This window comes from Eubalaena glacialis, chromosome 11 (genome assembly GCF_028564815.1).
Source record: "Eubalaena glacialis isolate mEubGla1 chromosome 11, mEubGla1.1.hap2.+ XY, whole genome shotgun sequence".
NCBI classification, from domain to species: domain Eukaryota; kingdom Metazoa; phylum Chordata; class Mammalia; order Artiodactyla; family Balaenidae; genus Eubalaena; species Eubalaena glacialis.
In genome coordinates, this window is record NC_083726.1 from 115,593,425 (window position 1) to 115,621,338 (window position 27,914).

A 27,914-nucleotide genomic window follows, 5' to 3' on the forward strand; every position below is an offset into this window, starting at 1 on the left:
CAGGTTCAATCCCTGTTTGGGGAACTAAGATCCCACATGCTGTGCAGCGTGACCAAAAAATTAAAAAAAATAAAAATAAAAACTTTTGTATGTCAAAGGACATTATCAAGAAAGTAAAAAGATAACCCACAGAATGGGAGAGAATATTTGCAAATCATATATCTGGTAAGGGTCTAGTAAAGAACTCTTACAACTAAACAACAAAAAGACAACTCAGTTTTAAAAATGGGGAAAGCATCGGAATAGACATACAAGTGGCCAGGGAACACACGAAAAGATGCTCAACATCCTGAGTCATTTGAGGAGGTGCAGTGAGATACCACTTCACAATCACTAGAATGGCTGTTATCAAGAAAATGGAAAATAACAAGTCTTTGCCAGGGTGTGGAAAGGTTAGGACTCACGTGCATTGCTGGTGGAATGTAAAATGGTGCAGCCCACAGAAAATAGTTTGGCAGTTCCTCAGAAAGTTAAACAGAGTTACCGGCAATTTTAATTCTAGGTATATACCCAAGAGAATTGAAAACATGTTCACACAAAAATGTGTACATAAATGTTCTTAGCATTAGTCATAATAATGCTGAAAGTGGAAACAACCCATGTATCAGCTGAGGGTGAATAAAATGTGGTATATCCATATAATGGCCATAGAAGGGGTGAGCTGCTGATAATGTGCTACAACATGGGTGAGCCTTGAAAACATGTGAAATGGAAGGAGCCGGACACAAAGGCCAAGTATTGTATGATCCATATACATGAAATACCCAGAATGGGGAAAATCCATAGAGACAGAAAGTAAATTAGTGGTTGCCTAGGGTTGTCTAGTGGGGAATGGGAGATGGCTGAACAGGTATAGGACTTCTTTTTGGGGTAATGAAAATGTTCTAGAATTAAATAGTGGTGATGTGCACAACCTTGTGAATATACTGAATAGTCTGGCCTTACCCGATTTGATGTACATTTCTTATCCCGCATTTGATTTCCACTATGACTGCAAGTTCCAGACTGCTAGTGCAGTGAGAGTAGAATAGACAGTCAAGTTTGTTGCTGACTTCTACTCGAGGGTAAATGCTTTATTAAATGGATCAAACAGAATCACTTAGTAAATGTTTAACTTCTTAATTTCTGTGCCTGTCTTGTGTTAAGTGGCCTTTCCCTAGGCAATAAGAACATGGTATCTCACTGTGAAGAACAGTTTAAAAACTGGTTATGAAATGGCCCAAATGGGCATTTCACTGTCCTTAACTCCCGAATCTGTTGGGCCAACGGGTGAGGACCAGAGAAGCATAAGGTTCCTTGACAGCTATTGGTGGAGAGAAGCTGTATTTCCTAGCAGAGTTTGGAGGTATCAGCATTCACTGCAGAAGAAAATGCAGAATGGGCCTTTGAAACCTGGGCTACAACATATATGCCAAAAACTTTATAAATGAAATTTCACATGGGATCTAGAGGTAGAAGTGGGTTTTTCTACTTTTTTAGTTTAATCTTTTTTTTTTTTTAACATCTTTATTGGTGTATAATTGCTTTACAATGGTGTGTTAGTTTCTGCTTTATAACACAGTGAATCAGCTATACATATACATATATCCCCATATCTCTTCCCTCTTGCGTCTCCATCCCACCCTCCCTATCCCACCCCTCTAGGTGGTCACAAAGCACCGAGCTGATCTCCCTGTGCTATGCGGCTGCTTCCCACTAGCTAGCTATTTTACATTTGGTAGTATATATAAGTCCATGCCACTCTCTTCTGGTTTTTTAAGAAGTAGCAGGCATTGTCTGTTTTCTTTTTTGGATTAGTAGTAAGTTATTCTGTATACTGAGTTTGTGAAACTGAGGAGCATATGATACCAACAGTGTTTGGAGTAGACCAACATTTTGGATAAGGTTCAGTTATTTGGAAAAATTTGGAAAGTTCTCATGGAACTTTCGATTTGGATGTCAGGATTGAAAACATAATCAGTATATAACACTTCAGTATATCTTCAAAAGGATAATCCTTTCTCTCTTCCCGTACTCTTTCCTAGGTTGTGTATTCTTCCTGTGCCTGGGGATCTTTTATATGTTTCGTCCAAACATCTCCTTTGTGGCCCCCGTGCAAGAGAAGGTGGTCTTTGGATTATTCTTCTTGGGGGCCATTCTCTGCCTTTCTTTTTCGTGGCTGTTCCACACGGTCTACTGCCACTCAGAAGGGGTCTCCCGTGTCTTCTCTAAGTAAGTATCTGCAAAGTCCATATTTGATCAGTGATGGAGAGTCCATGGGCTAGGGGAGAACTTCCAGCAGAGGTGGCAGAACCCTTGATACCATCCGCTGGGCACTTTGATCGGAACCTGTAGCAGGCAGTAATATTTAACATTAAATGGATTTTTTTTTTTCTGTCCTAGACTGGATTACTCTGGTATTGCTCTTCTGATTATGGGAAGCTTTGTCCCTTGGCTTTATTATTCTTTCTACTGTAACCCACAACCGTGCTTCATCTACTTGATTGTCATCTGTGGGCTGGGCATCGCAGCCATTATCGTCTCCCAGTGGGATATGTTCGCTACCCCGCAGTACCGGGGGGTGAGAGCAGGTAAGAGCTCGCAGAGGGCCCACACTGGGCGCGCGTCTATTTGCCAGGCTTTGTTAAAGGGTCACCGTTGCCCAAGCGTTACGCGAGGTACTTGTGATGCAGAGATGGAGAAATCACAGTTCCCGTTCTCGAGGGCCTCGTAAAGTAGTAGGGGTGTCAGAGTGGAGTGGGTGCTGAGCTATCGCAGTTGACGTATTTGGGGCAATACAGTGTACGTGAGTTTAGGCCCGTGCACTGTCCTTATGGCTGTGGCTCCGTAACCTTTGTTAAAATCATGATTCCTCTTTCTCAGCTCAAGGTGTACTTTTTATAGTGATTAGTTCTTTTTTTGTTATCATTTTTTTGTTTTGTTATGTATTTTCATTTTATTTAAAAAATTTTTTTTTCCTATGTATTTTCATTTTATGATGTGTAAAAAAAAAAAAGTCTTCACTCCCAACTGATTGTGTTCTAAAGAGGCACCACACACCTTTTCTGATGTAGAGATAAAGAAGCTTTTTGTATTTAGGATAATGCCTGTTTAGTTGGAGATCAGTGGAAAGCCAAAAGCCCCTTCCTGTGTGAGTTCTTCCTGTGTGAGGGCCTGGACTGGCGACTGACCCCTTGGAGCCAGGGCTGTGTCTTCAGTTTTCTACCCCCCAGTGTCAAACCCAGTATCTCCTGAGAATGAACAGGAAGTATTAGAAGGAGTACTTTTCCTTTCAACCTTTTTGTTTTAAACCATTTTGTATCAAACTCCAAGCCACAGTTTATCTGCAGTTACCTGGAAGGTTAGAAGTTAGGATTAACGTCATGTTAATGAGCACTGTTGTAACTCTGTCCTCTTTCCTTTTGAGGATTTCTTTGAGCACATGAGCAGTGGTCAGGGTTGGCTCCCAGTGTTACTGAACCAAACCTGGGTGTGCTTGCCGTGCCAGCCTGCCGACCCCGGCTTGTGGTGGAGGACAGTGCAGCATTTATGTTGTAAGGCGCCAGACACGGAGTCTGGGGCGGCTAGTGCTCAGAAAACTTGAACTGCCCGATGGTTTTGGGGGAACAGTTTTTATAGGCAAAATTTGGGGGAGGTCTGCATGATGTGTGACCTCCCTCTGATTGATTGTTGGGGGGGGTAACGGGGTGGTGTTCCAGGAGCCTCAATCGTTGGCCTTCTGGTTCCGACCCGTCTGGGGTGCCTGTGCTTGTGCTCAGCCTGACGTCACCATCCTCCACCGGGCGGGGCCCCAGTTCCTGTAGAAGAGCTCTGAGACATGCATCAGGTTGGGTCCCTTGAGGAGGAACGGGACCGCGCCCCTTTCCTGCCCTGTGGTTCTCGACTGCTCCGCCTTTGCTTCTGCGTTCCCTCACTTCTCTCGTTAGTAACTGTTGGAATCTGCCCTTTGGAACTCAGGAAAGGTCTAGGAGGCTGAAACCTTTTTCCTGCGAATAAGAAATGGGGGACACGGAAGGGCTTTTGTGCCCGGGAGGGCCCCACCGGGTCCTGCTGGGTTTGAGTACCCCCCTTTCCTGTGATATGCCTCAATCTTGGGGGGAACGGGTATTGGACAAGAAAACAACGTTTTGAATAGAGAGGCTGATCATGAACTCGCAGAGAACTCGGTTTCCCCAGCGGTGCTCAGCTGTGGTGTTCAGCCCGGAGCACGAGCGATGGGAACGCTCCGGCTGAGTGGAGCTGCACGGCCTGCGGTCTGTGCGCATCAGAGGGACCACGTTCCTGAGCCTCTGGCTTTGGGAGTGATGGGCACGACCATGAGCAGCCTCTGCTTAGCACGTGGAGGAAAAGCGCAGTGAAGAGACAGGAGCACGATGTTTTCGGGGGGTGGGGTAGGAAATAGGCCCTCTTGACTCCTTTCTTCTTGAGACAGCACTGCCCTTGTTCCGCCCTCGGGGACGCCCGTGTCATCTACGAGTGTGCACTCGGCATTGGTGCACAGGTATTGGTGCACATCGGTGGGCGCTTGCTTGTAACATCCAAAGCAAGTAATAGGCACCTTGATTTTGAGAAAGCTTATTACCAGATGGTGGTTTGTTTGGCAAAGGTCATTCTTACCTGTGTGTCAGACGTGGGAGCAGCTCCTGGCTGCTGGGGGGACGTCCCTGTGGTGCTTTGTTGACCCACACCCTTCACAGTGGTTTTAGATCCGCGTTACCTTTAAACTTTTTTTGATCGTGACATTTTCTGTTACAACCCTAAACATGTCTTATTTTATGTGTATATATATATATATATATATAAATTATAAAACTTGGACAAAATGGCACTTAATCCTCCACTTGACACAGTCTGATTTTTATTTTTGATATTTTTTATTTTAGTCTAGTTCATTAAAAAAAAAAAAAATGCTCATCCAGACTCAGTTTGTCTCATAACCTAGGTCATATCGAGAAGTTTGAAAAACACTGCAGTCGGACAGCCGGCTGAGGGCAGTCGGCTGTGGTGGAGTCGACTGGTGCTCTGGGGCCCTCTCCCTTCCTCATCCCCACCTCCGTCCTTTCCACCCTACTCTCACCCCAGGAATGTCTGGTGCCTCAAAGGGAAGATGAAATATGTAAAACTGCTCTGTACTGTAATCTGTGTCTTTAAAGAAGCAGCATTTAGGGGTGCTTTGAGCAAACCCCTAGAGCTGTCTGTTTCTAAAACACTCAGCAACATAATTCCAAACCCCTTGAAGACTGCTGACTTGTTAAGCTAAGCCTTTCTCAGCAGGAGGCTCTTTGCATGTGTAAATAGATCTCCTTTTTAGAACTTAGATGTGCTGTCTTGCATGTCAGAATCACAGAGTTTGAAGAACCTTCTTTTTCCTTTTGACCAAAAAGCTGATGTTGTTGCATCCTGCTGTGAAATATTCAGTTTACACAATCACTGGTACCGTGCCAAAGTTCTTCTTCCTCATTTTCACTGTGTTCTTACAATTCCCAGGAGTGTTCTTGGGCCTTGGCCTGAGTGGTGTCATTCCCACCTTGCATTATGTCATCTCGGAGGGCTTCCTGAAGGCTGCCACCATAGGGCAGATTGGCTGGTTGATGCTGATGGCCAGCCTGTATATCACGGGAGCAGCCCTGTATGCTGCCCGCATCCCCGAGCGCTTCTTTCCCGGCAAGTGTGACATCTGGGTGAGTATGGTCAGGGGTGGTCAGTGTCTGTCCGTCCATCTGTTAGTGGGTTATTGGCAGACGGGGAAGTGGAATAGTTGAGGAAGTTTCAGACTCAGAATCCAGAGATGTGTATCCTAGCCCTCAGTCTCCCTCATGATTTGTATCTCTCTGGACAGTAAGTACAGTATTGACTAGCGTTTATTGGTAACTGACATGTGTTGGTGCCTGGCAGAAAGCTGAGGGAGCACTTTACAGGGACGGCCTCGTTAGATTCACTGGCCCCATAAAGTGTAACAGCTGTTATCAGTGCCTTCACTTGACAGCTTGGGAAATGAGGCTTTGGGAGATTAGGTAACTCCTTATCCAGCACCCCTGCCTATTAGGTGGCAGGAGTGGAATTTCAGTCTGTGCTGCTGTGCCCTACGCTGTGTGGCAGGTCTTCTAGTCCTTCTTTGTCTGGTTTCCTCGTGTATGAGATCAGGCTGACAGACCAGGTTTTTACGAAGGTCCTTTTTGATACCAAAATTCAGTGATTTGTAATGAGGGACTGATATACGTGTTTGGCTGGAAGAGGAGGTCGGAACTAGATGTGGTTAATGGTAAGAAAGGAGGAGAGAGGGGGCAGAAAATACAAGGGACCAGTAGACAGACCACTCTTGTAACTGAAGGTGGCCTGAGGCATGTCAACAGTGCGGTGCTGTCTGACGTGGAATCTGACCTTCCAGGATTCTGCTCCTCATCCAGCTACTGATTATCACAGACTGAGCTGGTCCTCTAGTCTCTTCAAAGATTAGCTATTCATATAGAAGAAAATGCTAACTTAGGTCATCTTTGGAACTTCAGATGATCAAATTTATCTTTCTGAGATTGCCTCATCATGGTTTTGACATTGATATGGAGAAATTTTCACACCCCTCCCCGCCTTTTTGGAAAATGAACCCCCTTTGGTTTCCTAGGAAGTATCTCTTGGGAAGTGACTTATGGATCCCTCTAGTTTACACTTCTAAAATCAATGTCTTTCCCTTGATAATTAGTTTTGCCATTTTTCATGTTGAGACTATAATGAGAGAACAGTGTAAGTTTTGAAGTGATATTTGGTACACTGAGCAATAACCCCCTTTGATGTGAACTAGCATTCAACAGAACAAGTTAAATCAGAACCATCACATGCTTGTAGACCAGCTTCTGACTTGAGAAGGAAGTAAAAGGCCCTGCTTTCCTAGTCCTTTTTAAAAAAAAAAAAAAAAAAAAAATTATTTATTTTTGGCTGCGTTGGGTCTTCGTTGCTGCGCGTGGGCTTTCTCTAGTTGCGGCGAGCGGGGCTACTCTTAGTTGCAGTGCACGGGCTTCTCATTACAGTGGCTTCTCTTGTTGCAGAGCACAGGCTCTAGGAGCGTGGGCTTCAGTAGTTGTGGCATGTGCGGGCTCAGTAGCTGTGGCACATGGGCCTAGTTGCTCCGCGGCATGTGGCATCTTCCCGGACCAGGGCTCGAACCCGTGTCCCCTGCATTGGCGGGTGGATTCTTAACCACTGCGCCAGCAGGGAAGTCCCCCTTTCCTAGTCTTTTTTTAAAAAATAAATTAATTTATTTTATTTATTTAGTTTTGGCTGCGTTGGGTCTTCATTGCTGCACACGGGCTTTCTCTAGTAGCGGCAAGCGGGGGCTACTCTTGGTTGCAGTGCGCGGGCTTCTCATTGCGGTGGCTTCTCTTGTTGCGGAGCACGGTCTCTAGGCATGCGGGCTTTGGTAGCTGTGGCACGCGGGCTTAGTTGCTCCGTGGCATGTGGTATCTTCCCGGACCAGGGCTCGAACCCGTGTCCCCTGCATTGGCAGGTGGATTCTTAACCACTGCGCCAGCAGGGAAGTCCCCCTTTCCTAGTCTTTTGATGTCGTATCTTCATGTAATTGTGGCGTCTTAGAGCTGAAGGAAACTCTAGCCACCAGGTATTTTGACCCTCTACCCCATCCTGGAAGTCCCTTTGTTTCCCAGGAGAGCAGCATTTAAATGATGTTCTAGTCCATGACAGCAGTGAGGAAAACACCCCCGTGTCTAACCATCGCCTGCTGCTCGGCGTCACGGGGTCCTCAGGGCTTTGTGGCCTGTTGGCAGCACCTGCCCCGAGTCCGCCAGGTCCCCAGTGTCAGGCGTGCATGTGTTCATGTCTCGAGCTTAGGGCCGCAGCTTGATTTCTGTGGGGACAGCTGGCCTTCAACTCAGCAGAATGTGATATGCATGCTGGATGCTCCGAGGTCTGTGGGTGCCTGGAGTCTGAGCTGTCACATCCACTCCCGCCCCCTGCTCAGCGTAAATGATCTTCAGGACCTTCTGCCAACGTTTAATCATGTGTCTCTCTACCCGCCCCCCACCTGCCCCGCTCCAGTTTCACTCCCATCAGCTCTTCCACATCTTCGTGGTGGCTGGCGCTTTCGTTCACTTCCACGGTGTCTCGAACCTCCAGGAGTTCCGCTTCATGATCGGCGGAGGCTGCAGTGAAGAAGATGCACTGTGATACCTGCCGGTGGCCGGGGACTGACCCTTACCCAGAGCCTGCGGTGCCTGCAGGCCTCCCTCACTGGCCGGTGACGCCAGTACCGGAGGAGCCCCAAACCCTGGCAGGCTCGTGGGCTTTGTGACGCCCCAGGGCTCCAGGTGGTCCGCGACTGGGAAGAGAAAACAAAAATAAATCACACCTCAGAGGTGGAGAAGAGGAGAGACGACCCAAACCCTGCCTTGTTCTTGGGTCTGCTGAGTGAGGACACTGTGAGACCCGGGCAGACTGGCTTCTGATCCGTGTCCTGCTTCTTTGTAGGTGTCGGGACAGTTTAGCTGGAGGCTCATTCTTCTCCCTCCTCTCTCCTGAAAACAATAACGCAACCAGTTTCGGTGAACATTTATATCCTATAAGGGGTGGGGTGTGCTTTTGGGAGAACAAAGAAATTAATGTAAATAAGATTTCTAACTTACTGTTTAAATAAAAATTTATATAAATGTTTAAAACATAGGGGTAGGGGAGGGAGGGACGATTTTTGTATAGAATGAAACATGCAAGTACCACACACTGTTTCAATTTTGCACAAGTGACTGCAGGATGATCAGGTGACAGCCCCAGAATGTATAATGCCTTGTGCACCAGGGTGCCTTCTAAAGGCTGGCATACCTTGGGCCCTGGTGGGGCAGAGCCTACGGCCCAGCCCGGCAGTCGCATGGCCGCTCTCGCACCTGAGAGCCCTCGGGAGCCCCGAGGTGGACGGAGCAGCGTGCGTTTTCTCAGTGGAAACAGCGCGTGAAAGGCTAACGGGATGTGTTAGATCAAGGCTCTAGTGACTGTGTCGTTAGAGAGAGCCACCTACTAGGGAAAATCACTTAGGCTGGCAGAGGGGCGGTGGAGGGGGGCACTGTTGGCACAGGGGCCCATCGCAGTGCTTCCTGGCGTCCTCTTCAACTTGGTGGTGACTTGGCTGGCTGCCAGGGGTGGGGCGGGCGTGAGAGCGTTCCGTGTGTTTGCTGTGGAGCTCTGGACCGCCCCGTACGTTTTCCTCCATGAAAATCACTGCCCTAACTAACTACCCTTCCTCCCCTCGGGAATAAAAATCGACCTTTCCTGGCATCATAGTTCCTGGCATGGAGCCAGCCACAGAGGGATTCCAGGTGCCCCTGACACATTTACGTGGGTGAGAGAGCGTTTGCCTACGGTGCTGTCCTGGTGACCCCGGGTGGCAGGTGCATCACCTCTCCACGAACGGGAAAGCCAGCGGCATGCCCCTAAAGCAGAGCCCACTGCCCCGCCAGTGCCTGAGTGGCCAGCACCACAGGACCCCACTTTTCAGGGCTAGTGTGGTGGCGAGTCTTACAAGGAAATGCTGTGTTATTGCCATGGGGTCTGGCCAGATTCTGGAAGCTGTCACGTCTTTGAAGAGCTGCTCGAAGTGAAAAAGGCTGCTCATGTCCCAGAGGTGCCCTGTTAGGGTGTCAGGGGGCAGTAGGGGAGGGTCTGGTTCACGGAACCCTGACCCGGGCTCATGGGAGGACCATCAGCATAGCCCTTGAGTCCAGTTACTTACTCAGCCAAGATTGCAGGGGGTTAGATTACATCCTCGGGGTGGCAGGGACTAGACTTGAACATTGAGGCCCTGAGCATGGGGGCCGGCAGCCTCCAGGGGCTGTTTGGGAATATGGGAAGGCTCTCCTATTTATTCAGTGTGGGGTTTTTCCTTGGTTATATTTCTCCGTTCTCGCCCCTTCCAATCTCCAGCAAAAGCTGGGAGCCAGGAAGAAAATCCATTGTAGAACTTGCGAAGAACTTAGGAGTGTTTTGATTCTGAGTGAGGTCACTGCCCTGGGTGCCGGGTGGGCTCAGCGAAAGACTCAGTGGGTGAGCTGGTGCCGTGCCGGCAGAAGGACGAGCGCTGTCACTCCCATGGGGAAGCCCAGCCCAGCAGGACAGGCCCAGCTGGGAGGAAGCACACCTCGCTTCATGAAGCAGCAGCACATATCAGAAGCCACACTTGCTCTTCGGTCACGCACCTCGGGGTACAGGGCGTGTGTCTGCACAGCCCTGTGACACCACCAACAGAAGCGGCAGTCCCGGGCCCGGTCGCCCCACACTCCAAAGGAGGAGCGGAATCTGGCTCAACATAGCACAAACCCTTAGGAAAATGAAGCTACCACCACCCAGACGTCCTCCAGTAGCAGCCCCCGCTCTGGGGAGCGTGGCGGCGTGTGCGCCCATCCACGGGTGTGTCTGCAGCTCCTACCCCGCCGTTCGCGCACGTCTCAGCTCGCTGAGAACTCTCACAGGTTGGCGCCTGGATGCCTTACTCTCAGCAGGCAGAGGCTTGCTTGCTCTGTGCAGATTTTAACTTTCTTTTTGGGTCCTAGGCTGGTTAGGACCGCTACAGCTTCATCCTTTCACCATTAAATAGTGGCCTTTTCAGTATTTTCCCCCTTCCCGTTTATAAGTTGCTGAAGCCACAAAGCACATTTTTGGGGATCGTAGAGGGTTGGGATTCCAGAAAGGCATTTATGTGATGGTTCCATTCATCATGGGATTTCCCTACTTGCTGTATTGCTCACCTTCTAATAAAAAGAACCAAATGGAATATGAACTTTTTTGTTGGTTTTTTTTTTTTTTTTACTGCTTCAGCTTTCCTTTCCATAGCTTTTGGTACTTCTTACTTGAAGCCTTAACTTAGACACTGAAGCTTAAATTTTCGGAAACGTCCCAGTCTGAGTGCTGAAGACCATTCTGAAAAAGCTCTCTGTGGACTAACTTTTCAACAAGTTAAGATCTTGTGGAATTATTAATAGAATTCTTTGGCCACTAGGGGTATTTTCTGTACTGAATAGAGTATCTGAGGACATTTAGGGGTGTGTGTACTCAATTGGGCTACCAATTGTTTGAAAGTTATATCGTATACTGTCACTTCCACATATAATGTTGAGAGTTTGCGGAAGTTGAAAATTTATTCTCTTGCAATTTTAGATAGTCTTGTAATTTGTGTATTTTGAGTTTCCATTTAATTTTCGTAATGTGTTACAATGGCAGGCAGGATAGTAATGAGTTAATAAAGATGGTGCAGTTTAAAAAACAAAGTGCCTACGCCCAACTCAGGTTTTCCCAGCCTTCACACTTTCATCATAACTGGGGGTACCAGGTGTAGAATGGAGGGGAGAGCTAGCTCTAAGGGGCAGTTCTTAATTTATTGTTAAAGTTACAAAAATACTACCTAAGGAGTGCCTCATGCAGAGGGGTCTGTTAAAGGACTCAATGCCTCATCTAACTGGAAGCAGCACCCACCGAACACGTCTGTGTTATTTCACTCTTGTTTTGTAGGTGAGGAGGCTACCAGGGGGAGGTCTGACGCCCATGCCAGCATTCTTCACACTAAGAAGAAAACCCAGATTAAAGGGTCTCATGTATATTGACCCAAAGGTTGGGCGTTTGTTAGTCCTTCTATGTAACGTGAGAAAAGAGAGGAAATCCCAACCCTTTTGCCTTAGGTCAATTTCGTTTTTTCAGGGGAATTTCCAGTGTTTGGATGAATTCTCATTTTAAGTGTAGAAATAACTTGGCGGGTTTTTGCGCAGGTCACCCGGGAATGGGAACTGCCGGCGCCCTGTTCTTGGTGACAGTCCTCGAGGCCTACAGACACCCCCTGGTTTTCCCTAGTCCTTTGCTGAGCTGGAAGGCTTTCTCAGCGACGTCCGTGGCGTCGGAAAGGGAGTGGATAGGGATGTGTCTGAATCTGGGCCGCCGGTTGCTAGGGCTCTGCGGCCTGGAGAAGGATCCAGGTGCCGTTGCTTCCGAATCACCCCAGGAATAATCCCTGGTCTCCAGAGTGTTCTGCTCAGCACGGAGCACTGCCCCAGTCCCTGGGTCCCGCTGCAGGGATTTCCCCACCTTCAGCTGCCTGACTTGGGGCAAACAAGTCCAGGCCAGCCCTGCCTTCCGCAGGGATGGCAGATGTCCAGCCACGCGGGAGGGAAGGCCTCTCACTGCTGCCCTGGCCTGGGGACAGCGCCCGGGCCTGCTGGGACCCGGCCCCGCTTTCTCGCCTGTGACCCCAGCTCCCCGAGGTCAGCATCCCTCAGATGAGCCGCAGGGATTGCCAACCTCTTGCTCTCATTCCTCCCCCGTGTTTGCTGCTTTGACTTCGAGAGGTGTCTGCTCCCTTGCCCTCCCAAACCGAAACTCCACGTGGCATTGTGAAGCGGTGGTTGGAGCCTTTTACCTGATAGCAGCACTTCCATTAAAATACACACATTACTAGGCAGGCTTAGGAGTTAGTATATCCCTGCCCTGAGGAAGGCGCTGGCAGCACCTTGCGCTCTCGGTCACCCAAGAGGTGACGGTGTTTATAGGAAAAGGGATTTCAGGACTCTGTCCCCAGAATCCTGTCATCCTCTGAAATCAAGGTGATGGCTCTTTAGCTTGAGCCAGGCTGCCCCCTGCTGTCCTTTGGGGGCGGTTAGAACCATAGTGTATCAAAAGGTTTTTGCTTCCGTTGGTTCTGAAAGGGAGTTCAGGCCTTACAGTCCACTCCTGGCCATGCAGAGACGGGGGTGAAGCAGACGAGGCCAGGAGCTGCCCCAGCACTTCCTAAGTTTGGATTTCATTTATTTAATTTTTACATTAAAATAAATTATTTATTTTTTTAAGTTTATTTATTTTTGGCTGCATTGGGTCTTCACTGCTGCACACGGGCTTTCTCTAATTGCGGCGAGTGGGGGCTACTCTTCTTTGCTGTGTGCGGGCTTCTCATTGCAGTGGCTTCTCGTTTCAGAGCACAGGCTCTAGGCGCGTGGGCTTCGGTAGTTGTGGCTCGCGGGCTCTAGAGCTCAGGCTCAGTAGTTGTGGAGCACGGGCTTATTTGCTCAGCGGCATGTGGGATCTTCTCAGACCAGGGCTCGAACCCATGTCCTCTGCATTGGTAGGCGGATTCTTAACCACTGTGCCACCGGGGAAGTCCCTCATTTTTAAAATTTTTGGCTGCATTGGGTGTTCGTTGCGGCGCGCAGGCTTTCTCTAGTTGCGGCGAGCTGGGGCTACTCTTCGTTTTGGTGCGCGGGCTTCTCATTGTGGTGGCTTCTTTTGTTGTGGAGCACGGGCTGTAGCCACGCAGGCTTCAGTAGTTGTGGCACGCGGGCTCAGTAGTTGCAGCGCGAGGGCTCTAGGGCATGCCTAAGCTTGGTTTTTAAATTATGTGGCCGGGACTTCCCTGGTGGTCCAATGGATAAGACTCTGTGTTCCCAATGCAGGGGGCCTGGGTTCGATCCCTGATTGGGGAACTAGATCCTGCATGCATGCTGCAACTAAGAGTTCGCATGCCACAGCTAAGAAGTCCGCAGGCCACCACTAAAGATCCCGTGTGCTGCGACTAAGACCTGGCGCAGCCTACATAAATAAATATTTTAAAAAATTACGTGGCCAAGATAGTTGATAAATTTGCCTGAAAAGGCTCTCCCTGGTTGGGTGGGGAACGGGACGCTGTCCTGGAGAGAGGCTGGCGGTCGGGGTCTGGGCTCGTACTGTTGCTGCAGAAGGGCGCAGGGTCGCTAAGGGCCCCAGCAGGGAGGGGCTGTTGCCACGAGCTCTCTGGGACACCAAGTGGGGAGCTGGGCTGCAGCAGCCGAGGGGGCGGGAGACGGGCCCCCCGCTGCCTCCTCGCCCACCTGCGCCAGGCGGGCACCTGTGACCTCGCCTGTTGTTCTTGACCTCCAAATGGTCATTTCTCCAGGCCCTCCGCCACGAAACAAGATGCTCTGATAGATGCGAGTAGGTGACATGTAACTAGTGCCGACTGCAGGCCACGCCGTTTCAGGCTCAGTACGTGAGCCTCCCGTTCACGCCTCACAATACTCTGCGGATGACTTGGAGCCAGGTTTCACCTCCGAGCCTGGGTTTCCTGGTCTAGGAGCGGATAGTAGGCCCTACGGCAGAGGGTGGTTGTACGGGTTGGATGAGTTGGTGCCTGTTACTTCCACGGTGCGTTCGGCTCTCCAAGCATTGTTCTGCCTCGCAGACGGGCTGCCGAGCGAGCTCGGCTTGTCCCTCATCTTCTCTGAGGCTCGAGTTCAGCTGTTACTGGGCCACTGGTGCCCACCTCACAGGTAGATACGGGGAGCGTGACAGCAGTGAGAGTAACGTGTCCTCGCGTGGCAGGCGCTTCATGAACATCATGTGTTTGAAGGAGTTGGCGAGGCTGTTTGCTGGTGGGAAGCTTGCATGTGCGAGTGTGGGGGGCTGGGAGGGGTCCCCAGAGGCCCGGCGCGCATGGTCCTTGCCCGTCATGGGGCTGGGCTGGACCTCCTCCTGGGAGGCCGGTTAAGCTCAGAGATCGGAGGCCACCCCCAGAGTTTCTACACTGTTCCGCCTTCAGTGTTGCTCCCACAGTGGGGACTGTGGTCCCTGGGGAGCCGGGTCTACGGGGGAGGAAGCCCCGGCACCGAGACCCTGAGGGAGGGGTACCCAGATGCATCTCCCTTCCCACTGGATTCCGCTTTGCAAATTGCAGTGTTCCCCAAAGTTCCAACCCCAGGGACAGAGTCAGGTAGTCTCTCTTGTAGATCAGTGGCCAGAAAAAGACCAGCCTGGGACCTGGACCTCCTGGGGGCCTGGAGCTCTCAGGAGCCCCCTGGCCATGCCACTGTGAAGACCCCTCTTTTTCCTGGGACCCCTCTGCTTGGCTGCAGCTGTTCCTGCCACCTCCCCTGAATTCGCATCCTCTTCCGAGGCAGCAGCTGTATAGCTCATCCTACTGGCTTTTTCTTAGAAAGATGCAAACACTAAGTTAGGGCTTTGCAAAGACGTTTTTAGAAAAAAAATTTTAATAGCAACAGTTTGTGGACATCATGCGTGGCCATGTTCATGTAAAGGACCCTGCCTTTCCTCTGTCTCTCTCTGTCTCTGTCTCTCTCTCGCGCACGCGCGCACACACACACACACACACACATTTTTTGAGCTGCAGCTGGGAGACTGAGCTGATCCCCCATCAGGCATCTCACCCTGGGGAAGCTGCGTTTCCCGTGGGGCCCGTTCCTGCCCTCCTCCCCTTTCTGCTGTGGCCCTCATTCCTCTCCTCTTTCTCAGTACATTTAAGTCCTTGGATTCTACTGAAGACCAACCAGATTCATTAGAAAGAGCTGCCCCTTGCTTTGGCTGGGTCTGAACTTCTGGGGAATAGACAGAACAAAACTCTTTTGTCTTGGTCCAAATTGAGTTCACGCTGGACTCCAAAGAGAAGGTAGGAGGGGAGGGAGGCCGCCCATTGAGACGCGGGGTGGATGGTACCAGGCGCCCGGAAGGTCTCTGGGAGTGATTTCTGGTTCCGTCCAGCAATCTCAGGAGGGGGGACCATCAGCCCAAGACTGGATGAGCCTGGACCTGGGTGAGAACCCAACTGTAGAGCGCTGGACCCCACTTCAGCTGCTGACTCTTTACAATGTCTCTGGAAGGGTCACCTTGTCAAAACCGGCCGGCCGGAGCAGGTGTCACCGCAGCAGCCGGGGCAGCAGGACCCAGGCACCCAGGGGCAGCAGGAGCAGGGGCAGCGAGGCTGAGGTGTCCGAGGCGCCGCCGCAGTCCTGGGCGTTCTCCTGTGAACCCAGAGCACTCACGATGGGGCGACCGCCCCAGGCAGAGGTGGCCAGGAGTCTGGAGAGGGATCGCTGGGACTAATAGGGGCCAAGGGGCTGGGGAGAGAGGGAAGTTCCAGCAAGCGGAGGGAACACTGCCCCCTTTGTTAGACCCCTGCCTTCTAGGGGAAGGCAGAGGCTGCTCACTCAGCCCCAGAGCTGGGCTCGAGCCTTCTCGCTGGCCCCAGCCTTGGAGGGGCTGTGGGCTCATCCTCTTAGAAGGACTTCAGAGAAGCCCTGGACTGTGGGAGCATCTTGGGTGTGGAGGCAGCCATGTCCAGCAAGGACGGCCCCATGTACAAGGAGCCCAGCTACGTGGTGGGTGCACAGGGCCGGTCACCAGCGGTATTATGTGCCTAACGGTTTCCTCCTACTTGCTTGGACCACGTGGAGCTGAGTGCAATGAGGGCCGTGTGGAGAGGCTGTGTTATAATGCACGGAGGGCCCCGACCCTGGGAGATGCGGCTCTCCTTGTAAAACACCCCTGGGTCCCTCCTGCTGACTTAGTATCTGAATGACACGGGGCCCAGCGTGAATGCACACGTATGGGTGATTCCAGTCATCCACGCAGGTGCCCTCACAGCTGCATCCACGTGTCCAGACGCTCTCAAATCTGAAGGGCACAAGCTCAGGGCTGAGGGTTTGGGGATGGAGCCCCCCCCCAAGCCCCTACCTCTGGATGGAAGGCGTGGCAGGCATCCGGTCGCCGGCGGAGCTTCCGGGAGCGCATCTTGTCACACTTGACTGTGGCGTTATGTGCAGAATTCACTGTTAAGGTGAACACACCTGCCGACGGAGCTAATTCTGGAGACTCTGGGGACCGAGCTCTGGAAGAACTTACCTCTGGTGGGACCAGCTGCCTTGGAAGCGGCTTCCGGGGTCAGGAGCAGCACCGGGGCCCCGGGGAGGGTGGGAGAACTGGTAGCGATGCTCTTGGGGGAGGGGAGGTGTTGATGGCAAAAGGGAGGCTGGCCCCTGCCTCTCAAAGTCTGAGCCCCTCAGTGTCATGTCCTACCCGCCACCCCTCCCTCGCCCGTACACGCTGGAGGGTCGGGAGGATATATTTGACTTCCGTAGCCTCCTGCAGGACTGGCGGGAAGATGCTGCAGTCACAGGCGGGCTCCGTCACCAGGAGGAGAAGGTTGCTGGTGGGAATCTGTTGCATCACGAATGTCCTGCGGCAGAGAGGTTGGCTTGTGGAGGTTCCTGTGGCAGCTGGACCCTGGGCTTGTAGGGGAGGCTCTTTTGGAGACGGGTGTGAGGACTCGGGGCCAGGTCAGCCCGGGGGGGCAGCCCGGGAACCGTCCCAGCAACCGATGGGCTGCCTGGCTTATTTTCCCCACGAGCCTTCGCAGCTGCTCTGCTCCTTTCCTAGCAGATTGGAAGTGAGGAAGCCCAAACATCTGCGGGGGAGGGGACAGGAGCTGCTGTTGACACACATGGGGACAGCAAGTCAGGACTGTCCCAAGCAAACAGGGCTGCATGGCCGCCTCTGCTCCGGGCGGGGATGCAGTGCTCGCGCTTGGCCGTGAGGGGGTCCCACAGTCCCACACGCCGCCTGGAGGGGAGGGAGAGCAGGTGCGAGCCGGTCGTGGTCCCTCGCTTGGCCAGTGCGTTGGCGACAGCCACTGCCCGGCGTCTGCTATGGGGTGGAGGACTTCCTACATGCACGTGCACACACACACACGTGTACACGCACATGCATACATACACACGTGCACACAGGCACACGTATATATTTAACCTTCACCGCGCCGTATGAGGTTGGTATTATCCCTGTTTTGCAGGTGGGAAAACTGAAGCCAGAAGAGGGTTAAGTAATGCGCCCGAGGTCACACAGCTCCTCTTAAATCAAGTCCGTCTGCTCTGAGGACTTCTCTTTACCCGCACTGTTCGTGTATCCGCACTGCCAGCCTCTGAGACAAGTGTACAAATAACAATATTCCCGAGAAACTGGCTGCGGTGAGGGTAGAATCCCTCCCTCCAGCACACGCCCGCACGAGATGGGCCTGACTCTGATGCCAAAGTCTGAGGCACCACACTAGAAGGTAGTTTGCTTGAGGCCTGGGTCTCAGGGACATCCCGGGAAGCCCCGGGGGAGTGGCATGCTGGCCAGGGGCACAGCCTAGGGAAGACCATAGCCTCGGGGTCAGGACAGAACCTCCTGGGGGTGGGGCGGCCCGGGGTCCAGGTGAGAGTCAGAACTTTCAGCCAGGCCTCCCTTCCTCCCTGGGTCAGGGCCTGGCGGAGCTGGGGGACCAGCCACCTCCCCTCGGGAGTGGGACCCAGAGACGGAAGTGCCAGGTGCCCTAGCCACTCCCAGAAGCATCCTGGGGCCTCTCCCGTCCCCGGCCAGCCCCGCACTTGGCTCCCTGGGCGCCCAGCCTGTGGTCCCTCCGCTGAGCCTCGCCTGCGGGTATCCCTCCCCCGTCCCGCTCAGCCCCGCTCACTTCTGGCAGCCCCCACACTCCACGATGCCGTTGGCCCCCCGGATGGCCGTCTGGTGCACGAACACGGGGTAGGTGGTGTCGCAGGGCTGCAGCACGTCCTGCTTCTTGTGCTTGTGGGCTGCGGGGACACGGAAAGGGCGTGGACTCAGGGGCGCCTCGGCCACAGCTGCGGGGATGGGCTTTGACGCCCCGGGCAGTGCGGTCACCGCGCCAGGAGTGAGACGTCCGTCCACTGGCAGGTGGCTCTCCGGTCAGGACTTGGGGCCGGGGGAGGGGAGTGGCCGCGTGTGGGTGACACACTTGGGTACCCTGGGGATACCCGTCTCTCTCCTCACCGTCAGCAGTGACATCCAGGGGCTGAGAGGAGGGCAGGGGCTGGGGGGGGGGGCGCTGGGAGACGGCAGCCCTTCGTCCTCTCCCCCCTTCCTCCCTGCGGGGGGCCCAGCGGGCACCCTGCACGGGCAGCTCCTGGACAAGCCCTGGGTCCGCCCCCGCCCCCTGCCCCCGTGGCTACTTGGAGAGCCAGGCGGGGGCCCCGCGCCCAGCCTCCCGGGCTCCTCAGTGGGGCCTGTGTGGTCACTAGAGTCGGCTTAGAAAGGACTCAGCAAACACAGGGCAAAGGCCTGGCAGCCGCCCCGGAGGGCCCACGTCCACCCCTGGGGGAGCAGACCCCGCTCGCCCGCGAGGGGCCACAGCCTCGGGACCACACAGATTTCCTCCTGGTGCTGTAAGCGCTCTCAGCCCAGGAGAGGGCTGGGGGGCTCCGTTTCCCCGGGGCAGAGCTGCACTTGTGTGGGATTGAGCTCTGGGCTACACCCACACCCCGAAGGAGCAGGGCTGCAAGTTGGGAGGGGCCTTTGGAGTCAGGGGGTCCAGATAGAGAGAGCTTCCTGGGACAGCACCCAGCTCCTTGGCTGCCCTACTTACAGTGATGGAAGACGGCCTTGGCTGCCCAGGACCCGCGCACGGCATGGGGTGGTGATGATGTCACACAGGTGTTGATGTCACATGGTGTGGGCGTGATGTCACACGGGATGAATGACATCACATGGGATGGATGATGTCACACGAGATGGATGATGTTACACGGGGTGAATGACATCACACGGGATGGATGATGTCACGTGGATCGGTGGTGCCCCGGGATGGGGTGACGTCACACAGGGGTGAGGGAAGGTGATAAGAGAAGCCGACAGGATGGATGTGAGCGGTGGACTCTCCGGAGCCCCCCTGCCCCTCCCCCTGAGGGGACGGTTTCCAGGTGGAGGCTGGAACGACACTCACCCTCGGCCCCGCTGTCCCCACGCCAGGAGCCCCAGGCGCTCCACTCCAGCAGGAGCCTGTCAGGCACAGGTGAATCTCAGAGACCTGCTTGCCCTCTCCAGTGGGCCCCCAAGCTGTCTGCCCCTCGCCCCCAGGACACCCTTGTCCCTGCTGGAGGCTCCTGGTGGCAGCCGCATGTAGGAGGGGCGTCCCATACAGGCCTGGCTGGTTCCACCTGGGGACCTCACCCTCCTCCTTTGGGGTCGTGGGGACGTCGGCAGCTCCCCTCAAAGGGCTCCCTCATAAACCACCCCTGCACGAAGCCCCCCAGCCCCTCACTCACAGCAAGAGCTCGTTCACCAGCCACCTGGTAGCAGTCAGGAGGGCAGAGATGGGCTGGGAGGAGAGGGAACACACTGTGAGCCCCAGGGCCCCCTCGCTCTGCGCCATCAGAGACCACACCCCGGGCTCTCCTCCACCCCTTCCCAGCAGCGGAAGCAGCGGAAAGCTGCGTTTTCTGGGAAATTCCTACTGTAGGGCGGACGATGCCCGTCATCACACTGGGTGGCATCTCTGGGGTCCCTGATGATGTGTGGACAGCACTGGGGGTGAAGGTGGGAACCAGGCAAGAAAGGGGCTGCAACCTGTTCCTTTGCCAGAGCAATCGCCCTGAGGGCCCCCAGATGAGACCCTGGTGCGGGGGAGCGGGCTGCGTTCCGGGGGCACTGGGAGAGGACTGAGAGTGGCCCTGGGGCCCTGGAGAGAAAGGGACAGGCTGGCGTCCGGCAGGGCGGGGTATGGGGTGACACTCACGCTGACCAGGGGCTGGGAGGCGCTGTGGTGGTGGGTCGGAGGTTTGCACATGGCCTGGTAGTCGTACATGGTCACTCTGAAACCAGAAGCAGGGCATGGCAGTCTGGACCCCATCCCCTGCCCCACCCCCACCCTGGGGGAGTTTGCAGCCAGGTTTTTGGTCACCCAGATCCGGGGCGGTGCGTGATCGGCAGGTCAGAAAATGACATTTCTGTTCTTGCGCTGCTTCAAAGACAACGAACAGCAAATCTGGTTTTCCTGCTAAGGGTCACATGACCTCAGCCCCTCTCCCCCCTCCCCGCCCTCCCCGCCCCCATCAAGTTCCGGGCTTCAGAAAGGCTGCTTTTGGAGCCCTGTGGGGCTCACTGTGGGTTCTGAGGTCGGGCTCTGAAATCTGTCTGGCCCATTTAGCATCCGATCCCCCCTCCTCAGTGTGTATTCGGGGGGGTGGGTGTGGCGCCTGCCCTACTTACCGGCTGAGCACCCCCATGCGGAGCAGCTGGGTCATGAGGGCGCCGTCCACCTCCCCCAGGAATCGTCCCGTCTGTGAGGGGAGGAGGGGGGACAGCAGGATGAGTGAGGACATTGCTCCGAGTGCCAGGCTTTACCTGTGTTTGGGTTTCCCCTCCAGACGCCCTCGAATCGTGGTCCCTGTGACTCCACTCCACGGGCCCCCTCTCCTGGGCCGGCACCAGCCACGCCTCTCAGTGCTTTTAAATTCTAAGTTGGGGTGAAATCAATCTAGGCGTTGCAATCAGATTTGTTTTTTAAAAGGTGCAGAATTCTTTGAACACTTCCGGGTGAATCGCGTGCAGGAAGGTGAAACTTGATTTGTCGTGTGTGTTTCATGCACCTGCATGTGCGTGGCATGTGTGTGTGTCTGTGTTACCAGACAGCGAGATCCTGGCAGGCGGATCCCCAGAGGCCATGGTGATTGTTTGCGCATTTGCTGATGGGCAGAGTGAGTGAAGCGACCAGGGTGAGGCTGAGTGATCTGAGTCTCCTGATCCGGTGGAACCGAGGCTCCTGGTGAGGCTGGCTCCCTCCCCACGAGCCTGTCCCCCCAGTCTGTCTTGACTCCAGGCTTATTCACCGATATCCCCACTGTCCAGACCCCTGATTCTGGAAGGGGAGTTTCCTGAGAGTAAGACAAGCTCCTGGACCCTGGAGAAAGGTGTCCCCCGTTCAACGTGACCTCGAGGACAGGCTGCCCTGGCAGAGAGCACCCACCTCTTCTTCAGGAGGGCAGCCCCCCCGGCACCATGGAAGCAACAGGCCTCCCTCCCTGGGCCCCGGGATGGACCTGGCAGGACAGGGAGTGTCACCTGGGCCTTCTGGCACGTGAGCCCAGGCGGCAAGGTGCATCCAGACCACCAGCAGCCAGCGCTGAGGCCCGGGCAGTGGTCCTCGGACCTCATTACATTCGGGGGTGGGGGGAGCTTGCAGGGCAGGTGGTCGCCCACTCCCAGTTTCTGATTCGCTCGGTCTGGGGTGGGGCCTGAGAACTTGCATTTCTATCAAGCCCCCAGAGGCTACTTGTCCCCCTACGGCACTCTGAGGCCCAGGGATGAAAGGGGGAGGGGCTAATGAGGGGGGAGGGGCCAGGTCACGGGCCCTTGAGGCTCTTGGGTGTGTCTGGGGAGCGGGTAGGAGTCTGTGGTGGGAGAGTCTGGACGGGTCACAGTCGCCCGGCCTCCTGGGCCTCACGGCTCTGTACCCTTCCCCTGCGTGTAGGCTGGACCCAGCGACCTGCTTCTAGTGAACGGAACATGGTCCAGGTGGCGCTGTCCCTTCCGAGAGCCGGTCGCAGGGGACCGTGGCCTCATGCAGCTGACACTCGTTGGCTCTCCTCAGCCTTGCGCTTTGGTGGGGCGAGCCACCCTCCAGGAGGCCCCCGGGGCAGCGGGATCTGGGGCGGAGGCTGGCCCTTCGCAGGTCAGGCCCCGCTGATGTCTCATGGAGACCCCGAGCCTGGGCCGCCCGCCGAGCACACCGGGCTCCTCACCACAGAGGCTGGGAGATCGTGGGTCTTGGGGTGTAAGCCCTCCCGCTGGGGGTGATTTGTTACAGAGCAACAGGTAAGTGCTGCAGGGCTGTGGAGTGAATGAGTTTAAAAAAAGCAGAAATGGCTGGATGGCTGGACAGTCAGCGCCCGGCTTCCAGCTCCGTCCTCCGCGGACCTTCAGGCCAAGCCTCACTCTAGTCTCCAGTGTCCACCGGGCACAGGCGTCGTGACTCCTGACACAGGGCTGCCCGCACACGCTGTGTTACCCCTCGAGCCCTCTCAGAGCCTCACAGCCTGGGTCTGGGGTCAGAGCCGTCCAGGGGGCGGAGACCGCCGCCCCCAGAGCCCGGGCACCAGACCTGGAGACTGACGCAGGCGTTCTGGGTCCTAATTCCTAAGACTCCGCCGAGGCAGCAGGGGAGTGGACTCTGCCCTGAGTGGCAGCAGGTGACCTGGGGCAGGGGCTCGGCGGGAGGATGACCCCCAGGAGCCCAGCGAGGACACCAGCCCCGCCCTACAAATTCTCGGTCCCATCAAAGCCACTGCTCCCCCAGCCTGGTCTCCCTCCCAGGAGGGCTTTTCTAGAACCTCCCCTCAGTCACGGCTCTCTACTTGTATCTCTAGGTTCAAAGTTTGGCTTTTCTGCAGCCATGAGCTTTTGGGTTAGTAACCTAAACTGGCAGAGCCTCAGTTTGTCCCTCGGGTATAAAATGAGCCTAATAATGTCACCAGAGATGATGGAGGGACGTCCCACCCCTGATGGGGCCTGGTTGGTGGGGGGGGAGAGGGGGCTGTGTGGAGGCCCCTGGAAGGTCCCAACCCTGTGATGAAAATTAGATTTCATTTACGCCCTCTGTTTTACAAAGGATGTGAGGTGGCTTTTAAAACTACACACGGGGTGATAAGATAATGTAATGGCTGAGAAAATAAGGGTAAATACGCTGAGTAGACAAGTACTGAGAGAAATAGACATCTGAGTAACGTTGCTGTCATAGATTGGCTCGCTCCCCGCGGCTCTGCCGGCACCCGGGCACCCAGACCTGAGAAATCACGCAGCCCAGGCCCTTATTCCAACAGGGGGAGATGGGCCCAGGCCACCCAACCACACGTCTGATTAGTGGCAAAGCTCCTGCTGGACCACACACCGTGTCCCTGAGGCTGGAGGCCCCTTGATGCTTCTGGCTCATTTCAAGGCATCACTTTAGGTGAATGTGTTCAGGGTCGGTTCAGGTGTAATTCCTGGCTAAATAAACAACCTGGGGTTCAGCTAAGACAAGGTTGTGGCTGTCCCTTCTCCTCGGCCGTTCTGGGCACGTGGGGTTCCTGGGTGCACAGCCATGCCGTGTGATGGGGAGTGTCACCCTTCACTCCCCTTCGCAGCAAAGCCAGGTTGGGGGGTTAGGACAGAATTTCCCACAAGGGAGGTCCAGACGGGAAGCGCGCATGAAGCGGGAAGGCCTGGACCCGGCCCCAAGGAGATAGAAGGGTGGGCGCCATGGCCTGTGTGTCCCCCAGATTCACATGCTGAAACATACCCCCCAGGGCAGAGCCCTCACAGTGGGGTTGGTGCCCTTAGAAAAGAGACCCCAGAGGCCTCCCTGTCCCTCGCGCCAGGAGGGGGCACAGTGAGAACGCTGCAACCTGGACGGGGCCCACCCCGGCCCCTGACACCCTGGTCTCTCACCTCCCGCCCCCAGAACTGTGGTTTGTAAGCCGCCCAGTCTGTGGGTTTTGTTACAGCCGCCTGAACGGCCTGATGGGAGAGGGGAGAGGCAGAGGGGGGTAGGGGGTGGGCAGCAGGAGGGGGTGTAGGACTCTGGGGGAGGACCCCCAGGGCAAGGCTGCAGACAGAAAAGCCGGGGCCTCATCATGTGGACAACTCCCTACCAACAATCGTGGGAGAAGACCAGAGACGTAAGATTTCCTCTGGGCGTCTGAGTTTAGAAGTCTGGATTTTGGGGTCTTGCGGAGCTGGCTGTGGTTCTAGGAAGAGACTCCGTTTTCATCAGACCTTTTCCTCTAGTTGGCCCTGGGCCGGGATTGCTTCTGAGCTTTCTCCAACCATCGAGGCCGCTGGGCCTCCCGCGTGCCTTACCTCCTGGGGCCTCTCTGAGATCAGGATGAATCCGTTGTTGTCGATGACGAAGCAGTCCAGGTCCTGGGAAGAAACCCAGAAGGAGGTCAAGGCCAGGCCCTGCTGCTGACCCCTGGTCCCTGCCCACCCGACCGCATAGGGAGGCCCTCTGTGTGGAGCCCGGGCTGCAGGGAAGGAGGGGCTGGCCCATCGGGAGGACGCGGGTTGGGGGCTGCTTCCCTCTCCCACCGTGTTCCCCCCGTGGGGAGCTCACACTGTCCTGGCAGCTCTCCGGGCACGGACCCTCCGCAGCGCCGCACTGGAGGGAAGAGGGGAACCATGAGCTGTGCACGTGTGTGTGTGTGGTGTGTGTGCGTGTGTGTGATGCATCCGTGTGGGGATGGAGTCCACAGCACACCTGTGATGTGTGTGCAGGGGTGTGTCCCATACCCGTTTGGTGAATGTGGTGTGCACTCAAGGGGCGTGTGCACTGTGTGATGTGTGTGTGTGCTTGTGTGGTGCGCCCGTGGCGCGTGCCTGGCGTGTGTGCCTTGCGTGTATGCGTGGGGAGTGTTTGCTGGGGGGCCCGGGCGCTGAGGTGCAGGCAGGGCCTTGCTGGTGGCAGCAGCCAGGTGCACAGGTCGGGGGTCCTCACCCTGAGCGTCCACCGCCCCCCACCCCCGACCCCTGGCACCCACCTGCCGGGTGGCCACCCAGAACGTACGCTGCAGGAACTCCATCCTCATCTGCACGCCCACGGCTGCCAGGAGCGGGGAAGGCAAGGCCATGGGGGTGTTTGGGGACGGGGTTGGGGGGGATGGCAAGAGAAGACGTCAGATCTGAGTCAGAGGGAGGAGGCCCATCAGCAGGGGGTGGGGGGCCACTAGGCAGCCTGCAGACTAGCTTCCTGGTGGGGGGCACCGGTGGCTCTGTCTCTCCATCCCTGAAGCTCGAGGCAGGCGCCCCGGGAAGGCCGCTCTCCCCTTTCCCACAGAGACCGAGGCTGGATTTCAGGGCCTCCGTGGGTAGTTACAGCCCCTCCACCCGCTCCGCTCCGGCCCCCCACCCCGATCTGTAAGAAGGCTCCTTCCTCGCAAGTCGAGACCCTGTCGCCCAGGCCTGCAGGAGGCTCCCAGCCCCAGAAAACCAGGCTTTGATGCCGCCGCTCACAAGGGCCGCCACGCCTCTCTGGTCCCCAAACGCTTGGAGAACGCAAGCCAGTGCCCAGATGCCAAGAGAAATCTGGGGCCAGAGAATAGAAAGAAAGGCAGGTTATAGTGAAAGAAAAAGAACAAAGAAACGAGGCCGGCCTCCTATCATCAGAGACAAGAATATAGAAAGTGTGCTGAGTGCCAGGCACCCTGCGTCCTGAGCTCGTGTCCACACAGCAGGCCGGCTCTGCTATCGCTGGGGCTTCACGGCTGGGGAAGCCTCGCCCGAGCCGCCTGGCCCCTGAACACAGAAGCAGGACCCACGCGCCCGGTGTCTCTAAGGCACCTCACCTCTCTCCTCTGGCCTGACTTGAGCCCCCGTCGGGAGGGGGCTGACAGGCCTGGGCAAGCTCCCCGCTCAGGGCCCGGTCCCCTTGTCTGTGACGTGGGGATGGGTCGGGGTTCCAGCCGCTATGTCATGTTCACGAGACATTCTGCAGTCACCCCAGTGACGGCTCACTGGAGAGACTTTCCATCACAGTCGGGGGCGGCTTTGTTGCTGCAAGGTCCGGGGGGCGGGTAAAAGGCGTGGGCCTGAAGGGGACGGGTAGGCCCACATCTCGGTTCATGACAAAGAGGACAGACCCAGGTGCAGCACCTGAGCAGCAGGTGAGGCGTGCTCCCCTCCCCCATTTCTCTCTAAGGCTGCGGGAGGCCCCTCGTTCTTCCTGTTAGGACCACCCTTGATGTTCACTTTAGACAGATTTCTCTCACCTGTAGAAAAAGGCTGCATGAAAGAGTGGAACCGCCTAACAATTGTCAGAGGGGAGTCACATGAAAGCTTAGGATGTTCGAACCTCTGGGATTTAGGAACGCTTATTTACCCCGACCTTGGCCTCTGGGTCAAAGCTCTCAGACTCTTTCTGGAGCGAGACTTGGCCTCTCGATGTCTTGCCGCCAAGTCTCCTGGAGTCCCGGCATCTCTGAGCTGGGAGAAATTCTGTGATTCCACCACAGGGAGTCTTGAGAGAGCGGGGTTAGTGCTTCTCTAATGAAGCAGGATTTTGAGGCTTGTGGGTAGAGATGGGAGGAGTGAGACCTCAAGCCTGTTCCCCGGAACCAGGCTCCATGTCAGTGGGACCTCGGGCTCCTCCAAGGCAAGCCCCGCTCCTAGGATTTAGGGCTTCCACCTGCCTGGTGCCAGTCCCCTTGGCTCACCAGTAGGCATCTCAAACTTCACAAGTTCAAGACCTAACTCTGGCTTTTCCTCCCCAAACCTCCCCACGTGGGGACACACCTTCTACCTAATTGTTATCATTTTCCCGCGTCCCACCCAAGTGCTGCCGCCTTTGTTCCGAAACGTCACGCATCTGCCCACTCTCTCCACCCCTACTGCTACCCCCCAGAGCCACTTGGATTAATGCCACAGACCCCTGAGCAGGTCGCTCCCCACAGAACCACGAGAGTGACCTTCCTGAAGATCAAATCACGTCTCTCGCTTGCTCAAAACCTTCCAAGGCCTTCCCGCTGCCCTTAGAACAAAATTGAAATGCCTTTGTAATTTGGTGTCCAAGCCCCCAAGGGAGCTGGCCCCACTGCCCTACCTCTGACTTCAGCCCAAATCCCTTTCTCCCTCAATCAGGCCAAGCCTGTTCCCACCCCGGGGCATTTGCACCAGCTGCCTTCTTCCCCTGGGAATGCTCTTCCCTAGAACTTTAGGAGGAGGCTCCTTCTCATGGCTGGATCTCGGCCCAAACAGCCTCTCCTGGGGCGGCGTCCTGACTTCCCAGATAACGCAGTCCTCCCTGCGGCCGGCCGTTCACCCTCTATCTCATCACTCTTTTTGTTTTCTAAGATGCATGACTTATTTACTTTATTCTCATTTATAGTCTGTCTTGCCCCATTAGAATGGGGGCTAAGAGCAGGCAGGAGGGTGGGGGGTTGAGTTCCGATACCTAGCACCTAGGATAGCACCTAGCACGCATCGGGGCTCAATTAATATTTTTCGAGCTAAATAAGTAAATGCTTGTGAATTCCACTGAGTCAGCCGCTTGGCTGGGAAGCCAGTTCTGCAAGCCTTCCCCTTACCTCCGGTGTGGGCACATTGCTGAACTCCTTCATCCACGTGGAGCCCCGCCCTTCTATAGATGCGGGACGGGATGCTCGCGATGTAGCTGGGCTCTGGTGCCCTCGAGGACCCAGGAGGGAACCCACAAAGAGATGGGGAATTCAGGTGAGACACAAGAAGAACCTCCTCCAGGGAGAACTGTTAGCCGTGCTCTGCCACGCCTGACGGCTTTACCTCGGGGCTCGAATTGTTTCACATCCTTCTGTTCAACGCCTGCCTCACAACCCAAA

The 27,914-nt window shown here is 55.1% G+C and overlaps 2 protein-coding genes across 2 annotated transcripts in view; one reads left to right on the plus strand and one right to left on the minus strand.

The window, feature by feature from the left end:
• The window catches only part of ADIPOR2 (adiponectin receptor 2), a 51,807-nt gene extending 41,036 nt beyond the window's left edge, over positions 1-10,771 (plus strand). Inside the window, exons 5-8 of the mRNA XM_061206064.1 lie at positions 2,025-2,211; positions 2,383-2,570; positions 5,488-5,681; positions 8,047-10,771. Coding sequence (XP_061062047.1) covers positions 2,025-2,211; positions 2,383-2,570; positions 5,488-5,681; positions 8,047-8,175 — 698 coding nt within the window. The 3' untranslated portion in view covers positions 8,176-10,771. The remainder of the gene's footprint in view (positions 1-2,024; positions 2,212-2,382; positions 2,571-5,487; positions 5,682-8,046) is intronic.
• Positions 10,772-15,656: 4,885 nt separating this feature from the next.
• Positions 15,657-27,914, minus strand: part of CACNA2D4 (calcium voltage-gated channel auxiliary subunit alpha2delta 4) — an 84,358-nt gene continuing 72,100 nt past the window's right edge. Inside the window, exons 29-40 of the mRNA XM_061206696.1 lie at positions 25,104-25,165; positions 24,680-24,724; positions 24,427-24,489; positions 20,800-20,870; positions 20,327-20,402; positions 19,857-19,909; positions 19,535-19,590; positions 19,178-19,198; positions 18,251-18,368; positions 16,863-16,975; positions 16,474-16,556; positions 15,657-15,761 (exon numbers count right to left, since the gene is read on the minus strand). Coding sequence (XP_061062679.1) covers positions 15,657-15,761; positions 16,474-16,556; positions 16,863-16,975; positions 18,251-18,368; positions 19,178-19,198; positions 19,535-19,590; positions 19,857-19,909; positions 20,327-20,402; positions 20,800-20,870; positions 24,427-24,489; positions 24,680-24,724; positions 25,104-25,165 — 866 coding nt within the window. The remainder of the gene's footprint in view (positions 15,762-16,473; positions 16,557-16,862; positions 16,976-18,250; positions 18,369-19,177; positions 19,199-19,534; positions 19,591-19,856; positions 19,910-20,326; positions 20,403-20,799; positions 20,871-24,426; positions 24,490-24,679; positions 24,725-25,103; positions 25,166-27,914) is intronic.